The sequence below is a fragment of the Macrobrachium nipponense genome, chromosome 1, assembly GCF_015104395.2.
Source record: "Macrobrachium nipponense isolate FS-2020 chromosome 1, ASM1510439v2, whole genome shotgun sequence".
Lineage (NCBI taxonomy): Eukaryota > Metazoa > Arthropoda > Malacostraca > Decapoda > Palaemonidae > Macrobrachium > Macrobrachium nipponense.
In genome coordinates, this window is record NC_087200.1 from 21,927,613 (window position 1) to 21,946,328 (window position 18,716).

General features: G+C 42.7%; 1 protein-coding gene across 2 annotated transcripts in view; it reads left to right on the plus strand.

The window, feature by feature from the left end:
* The window catches only part of LOC135219169 (probable serine--tRNA ligase, cytoplasmic), a 96,129-nt gene that overhangs the window by 39,482 nt on the left and 37,931 nt on the right, over positions 1–18,716 (plus strand). Inside the window, exon 4 of one of the 2 annotated variants that reach the window (XM_064255702.1) lies at positions 6,244–6,513. The exons of the other annotated variant lie outside the window; for it this stretch is intronic. Coding sequence (XP_064111772.1) covers positions 6,244–6,513 — 270 coding nt within the window. The remainder of the gene's footprint in view (positions 1–6,243; positions 6,514–18,716) is intronic. 2 annotated transcript variants of the gene reach the window in all.

The window sequence follows — 18,716 nt, forward strand, 5'->3', positions numbered from 1 at the left end:
CTGAAATGCAGTTAATTGTTTTATAATTGCATTTTATTTGGTAATATATCGTCATTGTAGTATTTTGTTAAAATACTGTATTCACTCTGATCTGCTTACTCTTATCTGTAGTCTGTTCAATCTGGATATAACGTACGGACATGCCCCCTCATATACTATATGTTTATTAATATTTTCAAATAATAATAATAATAATAATAATAATAATAATAATAATAATACATAATAATATACCTTTAACAAAATGATGCATATAAAGAATTTTTTCCCTCATCTTTCTTTTCAACTCCACAGAAGCTTGAAGTCCAGAGCTGTCAAATATGTCAAGTACTATGACAGGAGGGAATGTTGCCCATTAGCAATGAATGATTTTTGCATAATACTCTCTCTCTCTTCCTTCTTTTTTCCTCCTCTCTTCTCTTCTCCTCTCTCTCTCTCTCTCTCTCTCTCTCTCTCTCTCTCTCTCTCTCTCTCTCTCTCTCTCTTAGTTAGCATAGGGGTTGATAATTTTTAATTTATCTTATCTATTTATAACTTCACCATCTAGAACTGTAAATGTGCTGTTTGAAAACACATATGATTAAGAGTTGTATTAGTCCAAACATAAAAGCAATGTTTGTTCATGAAAAAAGGAATTTCAGAACAAAGAGAAAGAGACAGAATGAAGAATTTCTTAACCCCTTCAGCACTGGGACGTACACATGTACGTCTTTTACGGCCCAGTAATAAAAGACTGCGACGTTTGCTTATATGTCTTTCATCTCTCCTCGAAAATCAAAGCTGTTTTCTTCAGCTTGGACAGGTTCCAGACACAGTATTGCGTACGAGAGAGGTTCTGAAGCTCCACCCACTATTCATTCTAGCCAATGAGTGTCAGATGGTCGTCATGATGTCATTTTCATATGGTATATTAGGAGAGGTACTGGCCAACACATGCCAGTGCGCCTTAGGCTATTATCTGAGAAGGATGATCATGTAGATTTGAATTCTAAACCTTTTTCCCTTTTGATTGCAGTTATTTATTTATTTATTTATTTTTTTCAGTATCATGTCAGTTGATAGTGTTTCAGAATCAGGGTCTGAGTACCTGCCAAATCTATCAGATGATGATTATAGTGATAGTTTCTTAGAGGATGACAGTGACAACAAGTGTTTGGAAGACATTGAACATATTGTCGATGAAGGTTGGCGGTTCATAACTGTACTGTATTTGCTGGCATATGTGACACATATACACACAACCCCCCCCCGCCCGATTCATGGAGGGCAACTATGGGATTCCTGCTTACACACCGGATTTCACCTGCTTTACGAAACACATAAAATAATGTAAGGAAAACTAAACTAAAATTTACGAAACACGTTAACAAAACTGTAACACTAAACTTTACGAAAAACTAAAATAAAATAAAAAAAAATTTTTATTTTTTATTTTTTATTTTTTTTTTACTTTTTTTATACTTTATGTAGGTTTTTTTTTTTTATACAAAATTTCAACTTTATCACCACTTTCAACTTTCTGTTTTTTAGTATCACTTGGTTCTTCCTTTTTACTTACACTTGCTAATACTAAAGGCCTCTTTAAAATATAACTATCCAAGGAAGATTGCTTCTGCCTACTTTTCACAATGTTCCTGAAACGACTCAAGCAAACGTCATCGAACTGCGCAAGCATACGACTTGTGTTAGCCTTTTCGGGGTGTCTTTAATCTACAAACGATTGCACTTTATGAAAAGCGGCTAGAACATCCTTAATTTCTGCCGTTGTCTTAGGGTTGTCCTCCTCCTCCTCGCCGCTGCTAGAGAACTCCTCTTGAACGACGTTATGTTGCATGGCCTCCAACTCCTTCAGGTCATCCGTCGTAAGCTCCTCTTGGTGCTCCTCGAGAAGGTCGTTGATGTCGTCCTCGTCGACGACCAGCCCCATGGACTTGCCGAGTGCAACGATCTTGTCAAGATCTGGTTCCAAAACAGTTTCAGGATCGTCAACTGTTTCTGAATCTGCAGCACCTGCTTCGCCCACATCGAATCCCTCGAAGTCTCGGGCGGATACGGCATCCGGCCAGAGTTTCCTCCACGAGGAATTCAAGGTTCGCCTCGAAACCTCCTGCCAAGCTTGGTCGATGAGTCGGATGCATATGACGATGTCGAAATGCTCCTTCCAAAATTGATGCAAGGAGAAGTTTGTGGTATCGGTGATGTCGAAACATCTCTTGAAAAGATGTTTCGTATACAGCTTCTTAAAGTTCGATATCACTTGCTGGTCCATGGGCTGGAGGAGAGGGGTGGTGTTAGGTGGAAGATAAAGAATCTTGATGAAGGAATACTCCGCTAGGATATCTTCCTCGAGGCCAGGAGGGTGGGGAGGGGCATTGTCCAACACCAGCAGACATTTCAGAGGGAGGCGCTTCTCTTCCAAGATTTTCTTCACTGTCGGGCTGAAACACAGATTTACCCACTCCGTGAACAAAAGCCTCGTTACCCAGGCTTTTGCATTAGCCCTCCACATCACTGGAAGCTTCTCCTTAAGCACTTTGTGGGCCTTGAAGGCTCGAGGAGTCTCGGAATGATACACCAGTAGGGGCTTCACCTTGCAATCCCCACTGGTGTTTGAACAAAGTGCGAGCGTAACAAAGTGCGAGCGTAACAAAGTGCGAGCGTAAGCCTGTCTTTCATAGGCTTATGCCCGGGTAGCTTCTTCTCTTCCCATGTGATGTACGTCTGACGAGGCATTTTTTTTCCAAAAAAGGCCAGTCTCATCACAGTTGAAGACTTGCTGAGAACTGTAGCCTTCCTTGGTCATCATCTCGTCGAACGTCTTTTTAAAGGCTTCGGCCGCTTTCATGTCCGAGCTGGCAGCCTCCCCATGCCACACCACCGAATGGATACCAGTCAGTTTACGGAATTTCTCGAACCACCCATGCGAAGCCTTGAACTTTGGGGTTGGCGTTGATGTCCCTTCTCCTCCTTCGTTTTCGGCCTGGGCAATCAAATTGCCGAAAATAGCGCTGGCCTTGTGGGAGATTGCCGTCTCTGTTATCGTATCGCCAGCGATTTCTTTGTCTTTTATCCAGACAAGAAGCAGCCGTTCCATCTCGTCGTGCACGTGGGTCCTCTTGCTGATGCAATAGTGATGCCCTTGGAAGGTGTAGCTGTTTTGATGACATCCTTCTGCTTAAGGATGGTGCCTATTGTCGACGGATTTCGGCCGTATTCCTTGGCGATCACACTCAATCGCATACCAGCTTCATACTTCTTGATTATCTCCATCTTTGTCTCCAAAGAGAGCATTCGCTTCTCTCCGTGAATTTCAACTTTCTTGGGACCCATGACTACGTTATACTGTACGTAATTTACGTATAAGTAAAGTTTTCACACAACATGATAAAGTACGTATACTGCAATGAAATCACTAACGAATTTACATTAATAAACGAAATCGTTAGACCGAACGAATACCGCGTGCATACGATAACGATGCTGGTACCGAGTGGCCGAAGAAGCACGCCGCTACGTATATGCATCATGGGAGGGACGCTGACCAATAGGAGAGAAGGATCTCATGGCAGTGACTAGCATCAGGAACCAATGGGAGAGCAGGAGGATGGTGGCGAGTCTACTCAGTTGGCGGCACATGAGTTTCAAAATTGCTATCGGTGGTTCGGGCGAATCTCGGACTTTACAGAAACCTTTCGTATCTTGAAAACTTTTCGTATGTAGAGCCGTTAAATTTTTCGTGTTAGCTTTTGTATCTCGAGTTTTTCGTAAGTTGAGCCTTTCGTATCTCGAGGTACCACTGTAATTGCTTTATGCCCCTTTTCTGTCACCCTTTTGTAACATTACAGTTCCTAAGTGAGAGATGTTACTGTGTGATATTCCTTAGGATTGTAGAACTTCATTAGATTTTCAGGTTTTTAACAATGTTGAACCCCATTATTAAAGATCTGAAGGTGGAAGTACATAATGCAAGTGTATGGGAAGATGATCTACTAGTGTGAAGGCTTCTGTTGTGTTTGCTAATTCCATTATCAAGGCAAAAATCGGATTAATAGTAGACAAAAACTGTAAGGCAGATACTGGAGTGGTTTTAAAAAAAAATTTTAGGGAGTGCTTTTCCTTTATATTGAGAAGTACACATCCTCAGTCAAACATTCTTATATTTGTTTTCAGTTCCATTCAAGACATTGAAAATTTTTTTTGGGTCATATAACATGTTTTATTTACTTCAGATTTTAAATCTTGAATAATTTTTGTTTGCGTTGTGTGCCTTTTTGCTCTTGATTGTGATGGCTATTCTCTGCTGTCATGAAGGTACTACAATATGCTTGAAATTTTATTTGTTAGTAAAGTGTTTGTTTGTTGGTGTACTGATGTTCAGTTGATTAATAGTTGGTGCAGTTTACAAAGGAGCTCCATTAAGTATGCGTAATCATTTGTACATATTTCTATTCAGATGTATTTGGTTTGTCCTTGAAGTTTGTTATTGACACTGCTGCTTTTTTGTTTCTTTTGAAGATGTTGATCATGTAGATGAATATGCCATTGCTATTAATATTACAGCAAGTTATCTTTATTACTGTATTACAATACACAGTGGTACCTGTCCATATTCACCATGTTTTATGTATGGGTTAGTTGCTCATAGATTCATATACGTATATTCTTTCTAAGTACGTATGGTACATTAGTTGCAAGTGGACAGATGATCAATAGCCCGCATAATTATTACCTTACCTCTTCTCCTTAACCTTAAGCACATGTGTCTACATTGAATGTTGGTGCTGCATATTTATTAGTAAAATGATTTTGTTGAATGGCATATGAGTTGATGCTAGCATAAAAATAAATAGTCCTTGTAATGTGTTATTAAATCGATAATGTGGAAAATTATGCAGCAAAAGCTGAAGAACTTAAGATTCTGTTACTTTTTGGGACTGCTATCCTCCTAACCCATCCTTTTGTTAAACACTAACAGATCTTGGACATAATGTAGGAGATTTTTACTAGCAGGACACTAGTGGTGTGAATAGCATTTAGAGAAGTGAAAGCAGAGGTTTTATATTTGTTTGTAGTGAGGCAGGATTCAGATTGAAACTAAGTGTATCATAGACCATCCATATCAAAACTAGGCCTTACTACAATAGGATTGCTAGGAAAAACAAAGAAGGGGCTGTTCTCACTGAAGATGAAAATGCTACGTGCCAGATCTCCCTAGACAGTAGAATGGCAAATATCATATCATAGTTACTTCATACGTTAAAGATAACTGTATGCATAGGCACAGAAGCTAATTAAAGGTGTGTGTGTGTGTGTGTGTGTGTACGTAGGCACAGAGGCTAATTAACGGTGTGTGTGTACAGGCAGATCCCAGTTATCGGCAGACCCAGTTAATGGTGATCCAGTTTTATGGAACTATGACTCACTGGGTTCTGGTAATTAGCGCCTTATAGAGTTAAGGTGCCATAACATACTGAACAGAGGTGCTATTGACAATTTTTTTTTTTTTTTTTTTTTTTCTACCAGTTTTTGTTTATCAGCACCCTGCCAAGAACGGAACCCCCACCAATAACTGGGGACTGCCTGTATGCATAAAATTACTGAAGGACATCATTTACAGCAGCTAGTACATACAATGAAGTTGATTAATAGAAATTTAGTGGATGGGTTTCTATATAACTATATTAGGTCTGCAATATTAAGTACAAGAATGTATGTAAATATCAGAAACTATTGCTTGAAAGGTTAAAATGGAAAAGTGAAGAAAGAGGACAAGACATTCAAACCAATATTTTCAGTCACTTTGTTAAGGTATTGGAATTTCAGTATACTACGTATATGTTTTCTTCACAAATAGAAAATGTTTTATCATTAACCATTTTACAGTTTCATGTTTACTTGATTGAAAAAATTTAAAGAGGGAGTTGCCATCTTTTCTTGTTAGCAATGTAGCTGTATGATACTGTCGTCTAAATTACTGTGTACTTAACCTGATGGCAAATTTTGCAGTCAGTTGATCCTTACTCTTTCTTGGCATGAAAGGAATATGTTATAACTAATTTGCATCCTGGTCTATTCTTATTTCTCTTCTGTGTCTTCTATTTTACCATTAAATTTCTTTTATGTAGAATTAGATTGACTCCTTTTAGGATGATATGTTACTGAAGTAACAACTAACATGGATGTTCCTAGTTAATTGTTAGTTTACGTAAGAAATTACTTTAGCCTGCTGTGGTCTTATACCAGGCAATGCGTAACACTGGTGCTGAAGAATCTGAAAAGCCCCACACTCCGCCAAACCTGGATGCACTGGAGCATCAGTTGAGGGAATATAGCTATGTGCATGGTCACATGCCTTGTCAGGTTGATTTCCAAATACGGGATCGTCTGGCAGACCTGCCACAATCAGAAAGCCATCCAGCTGTATTAAGATGGTACAGCCACTTGTCTTCTTTCTCTTCTGAAGAAATAAAAGCTCTTCCTGACTTTGAACACCTCAGTGGCAGGGTAGATCTGGTAAGGGTTTGGAAGATTTACAAGTACAGTATCTTAAAATTTATTTTGCTTTGTTTTTTGTATAGTTGTTGCTTTACACCTTTTTATTGCTGAGGTATAATTATTTTATTTTAGTATTCCACTGTGCTTGTATCTGAATGATGGTAAACTGGAGTTATGGCATGTGGTTTGTTTTAATGGAAAGTTAGTCTTGATAGTCTTACAAGTTATAAAAATATTTTAGTGATTAAACTATTGATATAGTTTAGATAAATGTGAGTACTAAATGTCTTTTTGATGAATGAATAGTTTTCTTTGTTTTTAAGTGGAGATTTCAAGAACTGCATGCTAGCATGTGATTAAATGTAATGTGCAGGCAGTCCCCAGTTATCGGTGAACTCGGTTAATGGTAATTCAGTTCAGTTTTATGGCGCTTGAATTGGCGATCTTTGGCAACATAACGTGCTGAGTTCCAGTTATCTGTGCCATAAGGTGCCAAGAAGAGAGTTATGGCACCATTAACCACTTATTGGCACCATTAACCGAATATCAGCGCCGTAAGCGCCATAAATGACCAAGTTTTGGTTAAGGGCGGCTTTTGGTTATCAGCAATCTGCCGATAACGGAACCTCCGCCGATAACCAGAGACTGCCTGTATTATGAAAAGTACTTTAGGCTAGTTTTACTTCAAAATAATGAGGAATCATATTCAGTTGATCATAGTTTTCCATTTTTCTAGTTTTACTTCAAAATAATGAGGAATCATATTCAGTTGATCATAGTTTTCCATTTTTATTATTTATTGTGTAGTATATGGTTTGATTTGTGTTAATATGTCCTTTGAGGAATGTTACTTTACCTCCTCTGGCTTGTCAGGTTTTCTGCAGAAACTATCTATCCAAGATTCATTGTGTTTTGAACTTCCATTTCTTTTTGTATTAATCTATTCTTCAAAGAGTGATTTCCTTTTGTATTAATCTATTCTTCAAAGAGTGATTTCCTGTGATTTATTAATTTTCAAGACATCTTTTGACAATATATGTTGTGATATATGTGAGGCTGATGCCTTTCCATTAAACTTTTGGATGATATCCAAATATGAAATATTTGAATTTATTTGCATTGAAGTTTCTCACCTATTTTAACCTGTTTCAAGTTTGCTTTATGGGTATTAATTGGAGAATAGACTACATACGTACCTGTGTGGAGTAGTTTATCATCTTTACAGTATATTCATTTTTATTCTTTGTTTGTACTACAGGCAGTCCCCAGTTATTGGTGGGGTTCTGTTCCCGGGGGTGTGCTGTAAAGCAAAAACTGCTATTAACCAAAACTCAGTGATTTATGGTGCTTATGGCACTCATAACCGGTTATCGGTGCCATAAGTACCCTTATGGCACATACCAGAACTTGTCCCGTTATGGTGCTATAAATAGACAAGCGCCATAAAACCTGATTGCCGATAGCCGAGTCCGCCGACAACCAGGGACGGCCTGTAATGAAAGGTTGTAGAGACACAATGCTTACGCTTCAGAAGGTGGGATAGTAATGATGAAATTGAGTTCAATGCAATTATGTCTCATGGTGCTGAAAATATTCTTAGGGAAAGTTAGAATATGCAGAGCTAATAACCTTTGTTTATGTTCATAAATTTCACATAAATACCTACCAAACCATTACATAGTTGTAAGGTTCCTTACCTGGCAGTCGAAAATTTTTGGCAGTGCTGCCGTCATTAGTATAGGTGGAAAGGGACCTGCCCACTTTTGGGAACACCGGGTATTTCTGAGCCAACTGTCAACAATTCGTTTTCTGCCAAGCACAGAGTAACATCATTGGTTTCCACAGTCGATTTCATCACTTGTGTGGTTCATCTGTATTTTTTCTGAAGTACTCTTATGGTGGTTGTTTTGGATAGCTGTTATGTATTTAGCTTTTCAGTTAGCTAAGTCAATTTACTATGTCAGACTCTAGTTTGTCATCAGTTAGGTTTTGCAGTGAGGCTGCAAAACTAGGATGGCCAAGCTTTTTCATGATCTGCTCTCCAAGTGCGTTATGTGTAGAGGGCAAGAGTGCAGTAAGGACTTAACTTGCATTGAATGTCAAGGATTAGACAACCAGGCGTGGAAGATTTTTAAGTCTCACTTTGAGAAGATTGAAAAGGATAGGAAGAGAAAGGTGGCTCTTAGAGCCGAGAGTAAATCTAACATGGAGGTAACTCCTTTGCCTATAGAGGCAAAGAAGTCTACTTTCTCCTCTCGACTTTTGTCTAATATCTCTCCCATCATTAGCCCTCCTACTTCATTACCACTTGCTCCTGTCCAGGTGTCTCATGCTTCCAAGCTCAACATGTTGCCAGCCTACAGTCCAAAATTGATAAAAAGTGTGAGTTTTTAGCTAAATCAGTAATGGATTTAGGTAAGTGTTTTTGTGCTTTTATTGAAAAATTGAACAGTGTCAAAGCAAGTGAAATGCCTAGTGTCAGTGTTGTGCCTTAGGAAGTGGCTGTCCATCCCCCCATTTCTCCTAGACTAAGTTCACTGTCCTGCTCCCCCGCACCTGGGATAAGACGTACCAGAGGTCGAAGGGAGTCTGGGGGCTTTGCCCACGGGCAGTCATTGACTGTCGTGCCCATGGACAGTCATTGATTGTTGAACTTGTCAACTCATGGGTTTCGATTAAGTGCCATTGGAAAGGCATGGATGCGAGTGAAGTGCGCTTTTCGTCAGATTCAGAAGTGTTGCCACGTGAAAAGAAGCGACATCATTGACGTGCTGTAGTCTCTCGTCCTCCCAAGAGACATGCTTCGTTTGCTGGGTGTTCGACTCCTCCAGTAAAGAAGATAGAGCATAGGAGTCCACAACCATCCTGTAACTTTATGCTTGATCCTATTGCTCAAGATTCAGATCAGTCCCTTACTTGGGAGTTTCTGCCTCCTCTCAAGACTTCTCTGGTCTTGTAGACACCAACAGGAGGTCAGCTTTCACTGCAGCGAAAGTTATGTTTTCGACATTGGGCTTCAACCATCTGGTAAAGAATTTGTTCAAGGTCCTGGAAGTATTTAGTTTCCTGGACTGGACGATTGGAGCCATGGCCAGGAAGATCAAGGAATGCTAGTCCTTAGATGAGGAGTTCAAGGCGGTGAGAGATGGCTTGTGAGATCTAGTTTCCCTTTTCACTAAGGGGGTGCTGAAGAAAGGGACTATGGTACTCCTTCTCATCTAGGGGAGTGACAATGACTCAGAAGTCAGACTTGCTCTTTTCTCTCCTTAAGTTGCACCTCGTCCCAGAGGAAATGGTCCAACAGGTGATGTTGGATCTTGAATAGAAGTCGACAGATGATCTTCTAACTCAGTCTACAAGGCGCCTGAAGGAGACTCCCCCTACAGGAGCGACGTTGTTCCCTCTGCAGAAGCACCCCTTTTGGGGAGGCATGAACAAGATACAGACTGGACCCAAGTCCAACTTACAACCCCCTAGCTAAGTCGACCAAGAATTCCTCATTCAAGTTGACTTATAAGTAGTCCGAAGGTCCTTCACACCAGTAGGAGTGAGACTCCATTTCTTCTGGGAGGAATGGAGCTAGAGAGGAGCAGAACCATGAGTCGTACAAGTACTTCGGAAAGGTTACTCCATCACTTTCCTAGATCCACCACAATCCAGTGCTCCTATCGCATGGACAGCATGCTTGGAGGGATCAGAGAAAGCTTTGCTTCAGTCAAAGAAGTAGAGGCTCAGATCAGAAAGCAAGCCATAGAGGAGTTAAAAGACTCAGACTTGAAAGGATTTTACAATGGGCTTTTTGTACTAGTCCAGGCCTGTGTTAGATGTCAGTGCCTTGAACCTTTATGTGTTGAAGACAAAATTTTGCATGGAAACCAGTCGTTTCCTCTCCATGTCCCTATTCACCAGCAGTCCAAGAAGTTTTTGAGATTCATCTTCAAAGGAAAGACATTTCAGTTCAGAGCCCTCTATTTCAGTCTGTCTATGGCCCCTCAAGTCTACTCAAATCTTTGCTTCTCAGGGCAAATGGCTACATTTGATGGTAGTCAATACTTCTTTCTATCCAGGTGACTGGCTCCTTAAATCCAAGTCAAGTCGTCAGTGTGTGGAGTACCTAAACAAGACTTTATGCTTAATGCAACAGTTAGGTACGTATAATGATAAACCACAAGAAATCCCAATTTACTTCAACTCAGAGGATTCCCTATTTAAGGATGATTCTTGCCTAGCTTTTCGGGCTTTTCTCTCCCCGAAGAGAACAGAATCATGTCTGAGGACAGTCCAAGAGTTTTTATTTCATCCATCTTGCTCAGCCCTAGAATGGATGAGTCTATTAGGAACTCTTTCGTTGGTGGAAAGTTTCGTAACCTTAGGTCGTCTCCTCATGAGACCTCTCCAATTCCTTCTTAAGGGGGTTAGGTGGAATCGAAAGAATCAACTGAACTTGTTCGTCTTTTTATTATAGAGGAAATAAAGTTAGATCTTCGATGGTGGCTTTCTCAGGAGAAACTTCAAGAAGGGAACTCTCCTGTCACTGAACCCTGATTTAGACTTTTTCTCCTTGTCAGACAGAGGCTGGGGAGCCCTCTTAGAGGGCAAGAAATATCAAGAATGTGGACAGACCAGCAGAAGAGCCTTCACATAAAAGGGAAGGAACTGAAGGCAATCATCTTTGGACTCCACGCCTTCTCTCCATTAGTCACTGGGAGAAATGTAGCATTTATGCGGACAATGCCACGGCCCTGTTGTATGTCTCAAAGACTTGGGGGGAATCACTCTTTCTCTCTCAATGAAATAGCCGAAGATCTCCTTTTGTGCGGACAGGCATAACGTCAGTCTGTTCCCACGATCCCAGATCTCTTCAATCTCCTTGTGGACTTCCCCAGGCTTCTTCCACAAGATCGATTTCTTCTCAAACAACTCTACTTATGCAGATACCATCAAGGGTTATCCACTCTGGCACAAACAGGCTTCAGACTGTCAAGAGTCTTGTCAGAGCAAAAGGGTTTTCTTGCAGAGCTGCAGAAGCTATTGTACGATGCAGGAAAGCTTTTTCACGCAAGCTATACCAGTCGAAGTGGAAAATTTTCAGAAGTTGGTTTAGACAAGTCATGTCTCTTCATCTTTGACCTCTATAGTGCAAGTAGTGGACTTTTTGCTATTTTTAAGAGACGAGAAAACTGTCTACCTTGACTATCAAGGCCTATAGATCTATGTTTTCCTTGGTGTTTAAGCATAGATGACTCGACATTTTGAACAATCAGGACATCAGTGACATAATTAAGTCCTCTGAAACATCGAAGGTGGAAAAAGTCTTGGAAAGTCAACTGGAACTTGGACATTTTCTTGAAGTGGTTATCAGGTCCGCCCGCACTTTGAACCATTACGATCTGCTTCTTCGAAAATCTTACGAAGACGATGTGATTTTTAGTAACTTTAGCAACAGCAGGTAGAGTGAGCGAAATTTAGGCCATCAGTAAGGAGCTGGGTTTCGTGAGAGACTGTTTTGCTATCAATGAAGATCCTCTGAAGCCTTGACCTCTTTCTTTTGTAATAAGGAACCTGATGGATATTTTTGGACTAGAGGAAGAGGAACAAATGTTATGTTCTGTAAGTTTCATTTTAGAAGCTCACTCTCAAGTACTAGAAGTCCTAACTGCTTTTAAGTGAAAGCTCATGAAATTTGAGCAGTAGCAACATCATTAGCTTTTAGACACAATATGTCCATGGCTTCCATTCTTCAAGCTAGGTTCTGGAGATCGAAGTCAGTGTTTTTATCGCATTATCTTAAAGATATTGAAGCAACTTGAAAACTGTAATAGGTTGAGGCCATTACCTGTGGCTGGCATGGTGTTGGGAGAGAAAGCATAGGGTGACTTCTTTTCCTTTACTATCTCCTTACCTGGTATTTTTGAGGTTGTCGAGTTTTTTAGGAAGCCTGGGGCTGCAATGTACGTGGAGTACCCTCCAGTTTTTATATAGTTAGGGGTGTGGATTTTTTTTTTTATGGTTAGTGTTGGTGACTATAGTTTGATTGGCTGTCTGGTCTTTGTCCAGGGCAAGGGGAAACTGTATGTATTTTGTTGACCATGGTTACAAAATCCTACTATTGGTAGGGATGAACCTGGTCATTGTAGATGATGAGAGCACCGACCAGATACAGTATTCATCAGTATATGCTCTCTCACCATGTAAGGTACTGCAAGTGTTAATGCGAGCAATCTTATTTTTTCTGAACCATTAATTTAATTAATGTTGTAAAGAATAGCTGTACATTTTTACACATGCAACTTACCCGGCAGATATATACTTAGCTTATGTCTCTGACGTCCGACAGAATTCAAAACTCGCGGCACACGCTACAGGTAGGTCAGGTGATCACCCCCTACCGCCGCTGGGTGGCGGTAATAGGAATCAATCCCGTTTTCTGACAGAATTTTTCTGTCGCCGGTGCTGACAACAACTTTGTTGGTAGTTCCTGCTTAGAATTTCTTGCTTGCTTCGCCGAGGATTATTTGGGAAGTATTTGATCTTTGGTTGTTGGCATACGCTGTGTTTTGGATTTAGTTGGTTAATATGTCCGATTTAACACCTGGAACTCTGTTTAGAGTATGTGTAGATGAGGGATGCAAGGTGAGGTTGCCTAAGGCTACTTTGGACCCTCACACTGTTTGTGTAAAATGTAGGGGAAGGGATTGTTCGGTTAAGGATACATGTGATGTATGTGAGAGCTTAACTGAATTACAATGGAAAGAACTAACTTCGTATGTTAAAAAGTTAGAAAAGGATAGGATTAGAAAAGCTTCAGCTAGAAGTTCAAGTAGATCCTGTTCTGCGGAACAGGATAGTATTTCTAACCCTGCAGTAGCTTCGCCATCTTCCTTTTTGGTTTCAGCTCCTTCCCCCCGCAGCGAACCCGCAGATGTGTCTGCCGAGAGAGCCGCTGTGGAAGCTTCAATCCGCGATTTGCAACAGCAATTGCGAGATATAGACCAAGGTAAGGGTGAAGTGTCTAGTGATAAGTGCAGTGTCCCCAGTGCAGTGGAGGGGGTGTCTGACCGACTCCGCATCGCTCCTAGGCCTAGACCTCTTTCAGACTCCCATGCCCAAGGGAGGAGAATGTCAAAAGCCGCAAGGGAGGGGATGTAGAGTATCCCCAACGGTCAGGCGTCCCTTCAGCAGGTCCTGTAGACTCGTCCCAGGCTGCTGTAGAGAGCTATAGGAAAAGCTTCTTAAGGAAGTGTTTTTCCGACTCTGATTCGTCCTCTCCTAAACGAGGATGGAGCTCATCTTCCAAATCGCGCCCTCTCAAGAGAGCCTGGAAACCTCCAGGAGAAGGCGCTCTTGACTCCCGGAATCTTCACCAGAAGGGATTCGGTCCTCTACTAAGAAATTCCTGTTGGACCTCCAAGCGAATCTCTCTTCTTTAGTAGGCTCTCTTTCTACTAGTAGGCGCAAGGAACTTTCTCGCAGGAAGGACGCCTCTCTTCCAGTTAAGAGGTCTGTTAGGAAGGAGGAGTATAATAGGCGATCTTCACCAGTAAGAACCTATTCTCCCCCGAGAGTAGACGACTCCTTTGAAACTTCGTCCTAGACAGGGAAGATGGTATTCTCCGCGCAGAAGCTCTGAGGCTAAGAGTCATAGCACAAAGCGCCAAGAAGTAGGCGCTAGATCCTCTCCTTGTAGGAGTAAGGAGAAAGTCCCTTGCGAGAAGGCAGCGATCGGTTCGTATCTGTCGAACGATCTCCTAGGAGTAGATCTCCTCTGCAAGTGGAAGGAAGGAAAAACGAGAGAGGGAACGCTCTGCTCAGAGGGATGATCGAATCCTCGTTAAGTTACTCGAGACCTTATGATAGGCTTTCTTCAAGGGAGTCAAGCGCCTCTCCTAGCAGGTTCCAAGATTCTACGAAGAACCTAAACAGGGGTTCGCGCCCTACTCCTGGAAGAGTATCTAGAGTGGACGCTTACCGTTCTCCTAGCAGGCGTCAAGAGCCTGAAAGGAGCCTAATCTTGGATCTGCGCCCTACTCCTGTAAGACGATCAAGAGTAGGCGCAAGCTCTTCTCCTCAAAGGCAGCAAGAGCCTAAAACGAGCCTTTCCAGGGATTTGCGCCCTAATCCTGGAAGATCAGGAGTAGGCTCTGACGCCTCTCCTCGTAAGATTCAGGAGCCTGAAAGGAGCCTTTTGTCAGACGCGCGCCCTACTCCTGAGAGTCACAGAAGAGTAGGCGCAAGCGCCTCTCCTCACAGGCGCCAAGAGCCTGAAAGGATCCTGACTTTGGATTCGCGCCCTACTCATAGTAGGCGCTCGAGAATAGAAACGAGTGTTTTCCGGATAGGCGCCAAGAGCCTGATGAGGCAGGCTCTAGATCCTCCCCTAGCAGGTATCAAGAACCTGGGGAGCGGAGAAAAGCGGAGGTTTTTTCTTTACCGAGGAAACATATCTCGGGTATTGAACTGGCGGCTTCTTCTGACGAGCTCTTGAAGGATAAGAGTCGCATACCTGCCAGGACTTCTTCACCTAAGAAGTCTCCCTCTCCGAATGTAACCTTGAGGAAGTCTCGGAGGAGGAAGAGACGAAAGAAGTAGGAGTCTCTGATTATAAGAGACTTTCTGCATTACTACTTCAGGAGTTTGGGGACTCGCTGTGTTCGGCTGATCCTCCATCTCCGGGATCTCTGCTATCGAGTACTAAGTTGGCAAAATCCCCCTCTTTTGTCAAGATGCGGCCAACTCTCTCTATGAGAAAGGCCATCAAGAATCTGGAGAACTGGCTCCTGGTTAAGAAGGAGGCAGGTAAGACGGTGTTTTTGTGTCCTCCGTCTAGATGACAGGTAAGCCGGGGTGTGTCTGGTACGACACGAAGGAACCCATGGGGTTAGGCCTTCCGGCTTCGCAAACGCGGATTTTTCTGCTCTAGTAGAATCATCTAGAAGACGCTCTCTACTTTCAGCTAAAGCGTCTTGGGGAATGTGCGAGATGGACCATTTACTCAAGGGTCTATTTCGCACACTAGAAGTCTTCAACTTCATGGATTGGGCCTTAGGAGCTCTAGCAAAAAGAGCGCAGGATCCGGAGTTTGTGACTATGGAGGTGTTATCAAGTGTCCTTTCGTGCCTGGACAAGGCAGTCATGGATGGATCCACAGAAGTAGCATCTCTCTTTGGAGCAGGAGTGCTCAAAAAGAGATCAGTTTACAGCTCGTTTCTCTCCAAGTCTGTTTCTCCCTTGCAGAGAGCCTCTTTGCTTTTTTCCCCACTCTCGGAGTACCTTTTTCCTCAGGAGACAGTGAGGGACATTTCTAGATCACTGTCGGAGAAAGCTACGCAAGATCTTCTTGCTCAGTCCGCCAAGAGGCTTAAACCTGCTGTGCCGATGGCTAAGAGAGAGGGAACAGCGAATAAAGTGTCTTTCCAACAGCCCTTTCGAGGAAGAACAACCTCAAGACCCGCACCTAAGAGTAGAAGGCCGTTTAAGAGAGGACGATCTTCTCGAAGACCATTCTCAAAGCCGCAGTGAGACAGGAGTCCTCCAGACTCCAGTAGGAGCCAGACTTTTGAGTTTCGCGAAAGTCTGGGCTCAGAGAGGGGCGGACAACTGGTCCCTCTCGATCCTCGAGAGAGGATACCTGATCCCCTTCAGGGAAAAACCTCCCTTAACCACCACTCCAAGGGAGTTAGCGGCAAGATACAGAGATCCTTTAAAGAACCAAGCACTATTACATCTGGTGCAACAGATGCTAGAAAAGAAGGCTATAGAAAAGGTATTAGGCATTCATTCTCCAGGATTTTACAATCGCCTCTTTCTGGTACCAAAAGCCTCGGGGGAGTGGAGACCAGTGCTGGACGTAAGCGCTCTGAATCACTTTGTGATCAAAACAACGCTCACGATGGAGACGACGTCGTCAGTTCTTTCAGCGCTAAGACAAGGGGATTGGATGGTGTCATTGGATCTGCAAGATGCCTACTTTCATGTACCCATCCATCCCTCGTCCAGAAGGTATCTAAGATTTATGATACAGGGCCAAGTATTTCAGTTTCGCGCCCTTTGTTTCGGTCTTTCCACAGCTCCCCAAGTTTTCACGGGATTGATGAAAAACGTAGCACATTGGCTACATTTAAAAGGAATAAGGATATCGCTGTATCTCGACGATTGGTTGATTCGCTCGCAATCCAGGGATCAGTGTCTGGAGGACCTAAGGTCGACGTTGGACTTGACTCAGTCCCTGGGACTGTTAGTGAACCTCGGGAAATCCCAGATGGATCCCCAGCAAAGCATTGTCTATCTGGGGATTCTTATGGATTCTCGGGTTTTTCAAGTGTTTCCGTCCATAGAAAGACAGGAACGGTGCATTCTAAAAGTGAAGACCTTCCTAGAGAAAGAACAATGTTCCGCGAGGGAATGGATGAGTCTTCTGGGGACCCTCTCCTCGTTGGAACAGTTCGTTTCTCTAGGGAGGCTTCACATAAGACCTCTTCAATTCTTCTTGAAGGAGAATTGGGACCAGAAGAATCAGGATCTGTGGGAATCTTTTCCTCTGTCCAGAGGTACAAAGGAAAGCCTCAGCTGGTGGTTAGAACCAGGCAGACTGAACGAGGGACTATCGCTGCAGTTACCGAACCCCTCCCTAGTGTTGTTTACAGACGCGTCGGAGACGGGATGGGGGGCGACGTTGGGCCCGAGAGAAGTGTCAGGCACCTGGAGTGGGGAACAGGTGTCCTGGCACATCAACGAGAAAGAGTTAGTGGCAGTGCATCTAGCTCTCAGGCAGTGGGAATCCCAAGTCGCGAACTCAGTGTTGCAGGTAAATTCAGACAACACGACAGCTCTAGCCTACATAAGAAAACAGGGGGGACTCACTCCCTCTCACTGTACAAGAAGGCGAAAGAGCTTCTTCTATGGTCAAAGGAGCTGAACATCACACTCTTGACGAGGTTTATACAAGGCGAGAAAAACGTCAGAGCAGACTTGTTGAGCAGGAGAAATCAAGTCATTTCCACGGAGTGGACTCTGTACTCAGAGGTCTGCAATCAAATTTGGAACCTATGGGGAAGGTCAAACATAGACCTGTTTGCAACTCATTGGAATGCCAGGCTGGAGAACTACTGCTCTCCGATTTCAGATCCAAGAGCAGTAGCGATCGATGGCCTCCTCCTAAATTGGGAAGGAATAGACGGCTACGCTTTTTCCCTCCTTTCAAGTTCATAGGAAACGTCATAAGGAAGTTTGTTTTGACGAAAGGAGCGAAATTGACCCTAATCGCCCCATTTTGGCCAGCTCAAGAGTGGTTCACAGAGGTACTGGAATGGATGATAGATTTTCCAAGGTACCTTCCTTTATGGAACGATCTTCTCAGACAGCCCCACTTCGACAGATACCACAAAAACCTCCCCGCGCTCGGTCTGACTGCCTTCAGACTGTCGAAGGACTCGTCAGAGCGAAGGGGTTTTCACGCGCGGCTGCAAAGGCAATTGCAAGAGCCAGGAGACCGTCAACTATACGCGTGTACCAATCGAAGTGGGAAGTGTTCCGAAGGTGGGCCAGGAATCAGAATGTATCCTCTTCCAGTACCTCTGTGACGGAAATAGCAGATTTCCTGTTATATTTGAGACTAAAATGTAACCTTGCAGTCTCGACTATAAAAGGTTATAAAAGTATGCTTTCTTTGGTGTTTAGACATACAGGACTAAACATCACGGATGACAAAGATTTACACGATTTGATTAAATCATTTGAGACTTCGAAGTCCAAGACAGCCAGACCACCCAGCTGGAACCTGGATGTGGTGCTAAGGTTTCTCATGTCAGAGAAATTTGAACCTCCCAATAACTCATCATTTAGAGACTTGACTAGAAAATCTATTTTCCTCTTTGCATTAGCATCAGCTAAAAGGATAAGTGAACTCCAGGCTTTAGAAGGCGCAGTGGGCTTCAGGAAGGATTCTGCAGTGTGTTCATTTAACCCCCTATTTTTAGCAAAAATGAGAATCCTTCTAAGCCTTGGCCAAGGACGTTTGAAGTTAAAGGATTGACTTCCCTGGTAGGGAGAGAGATAGAGAGAACCTTGTGTCCGGTAAGGATCCTCAAGTTCTATCTAGAGAGGAAAAAGCAAATGGGAGGAAATTCAGAGAGCCTTTGGTGCTCGGTAAGAGATCCGAGAAGAACGATGTCAAAGAATGCACAGGCATTCTTTATCAGAGAGATTATTACAGAAGCACATAT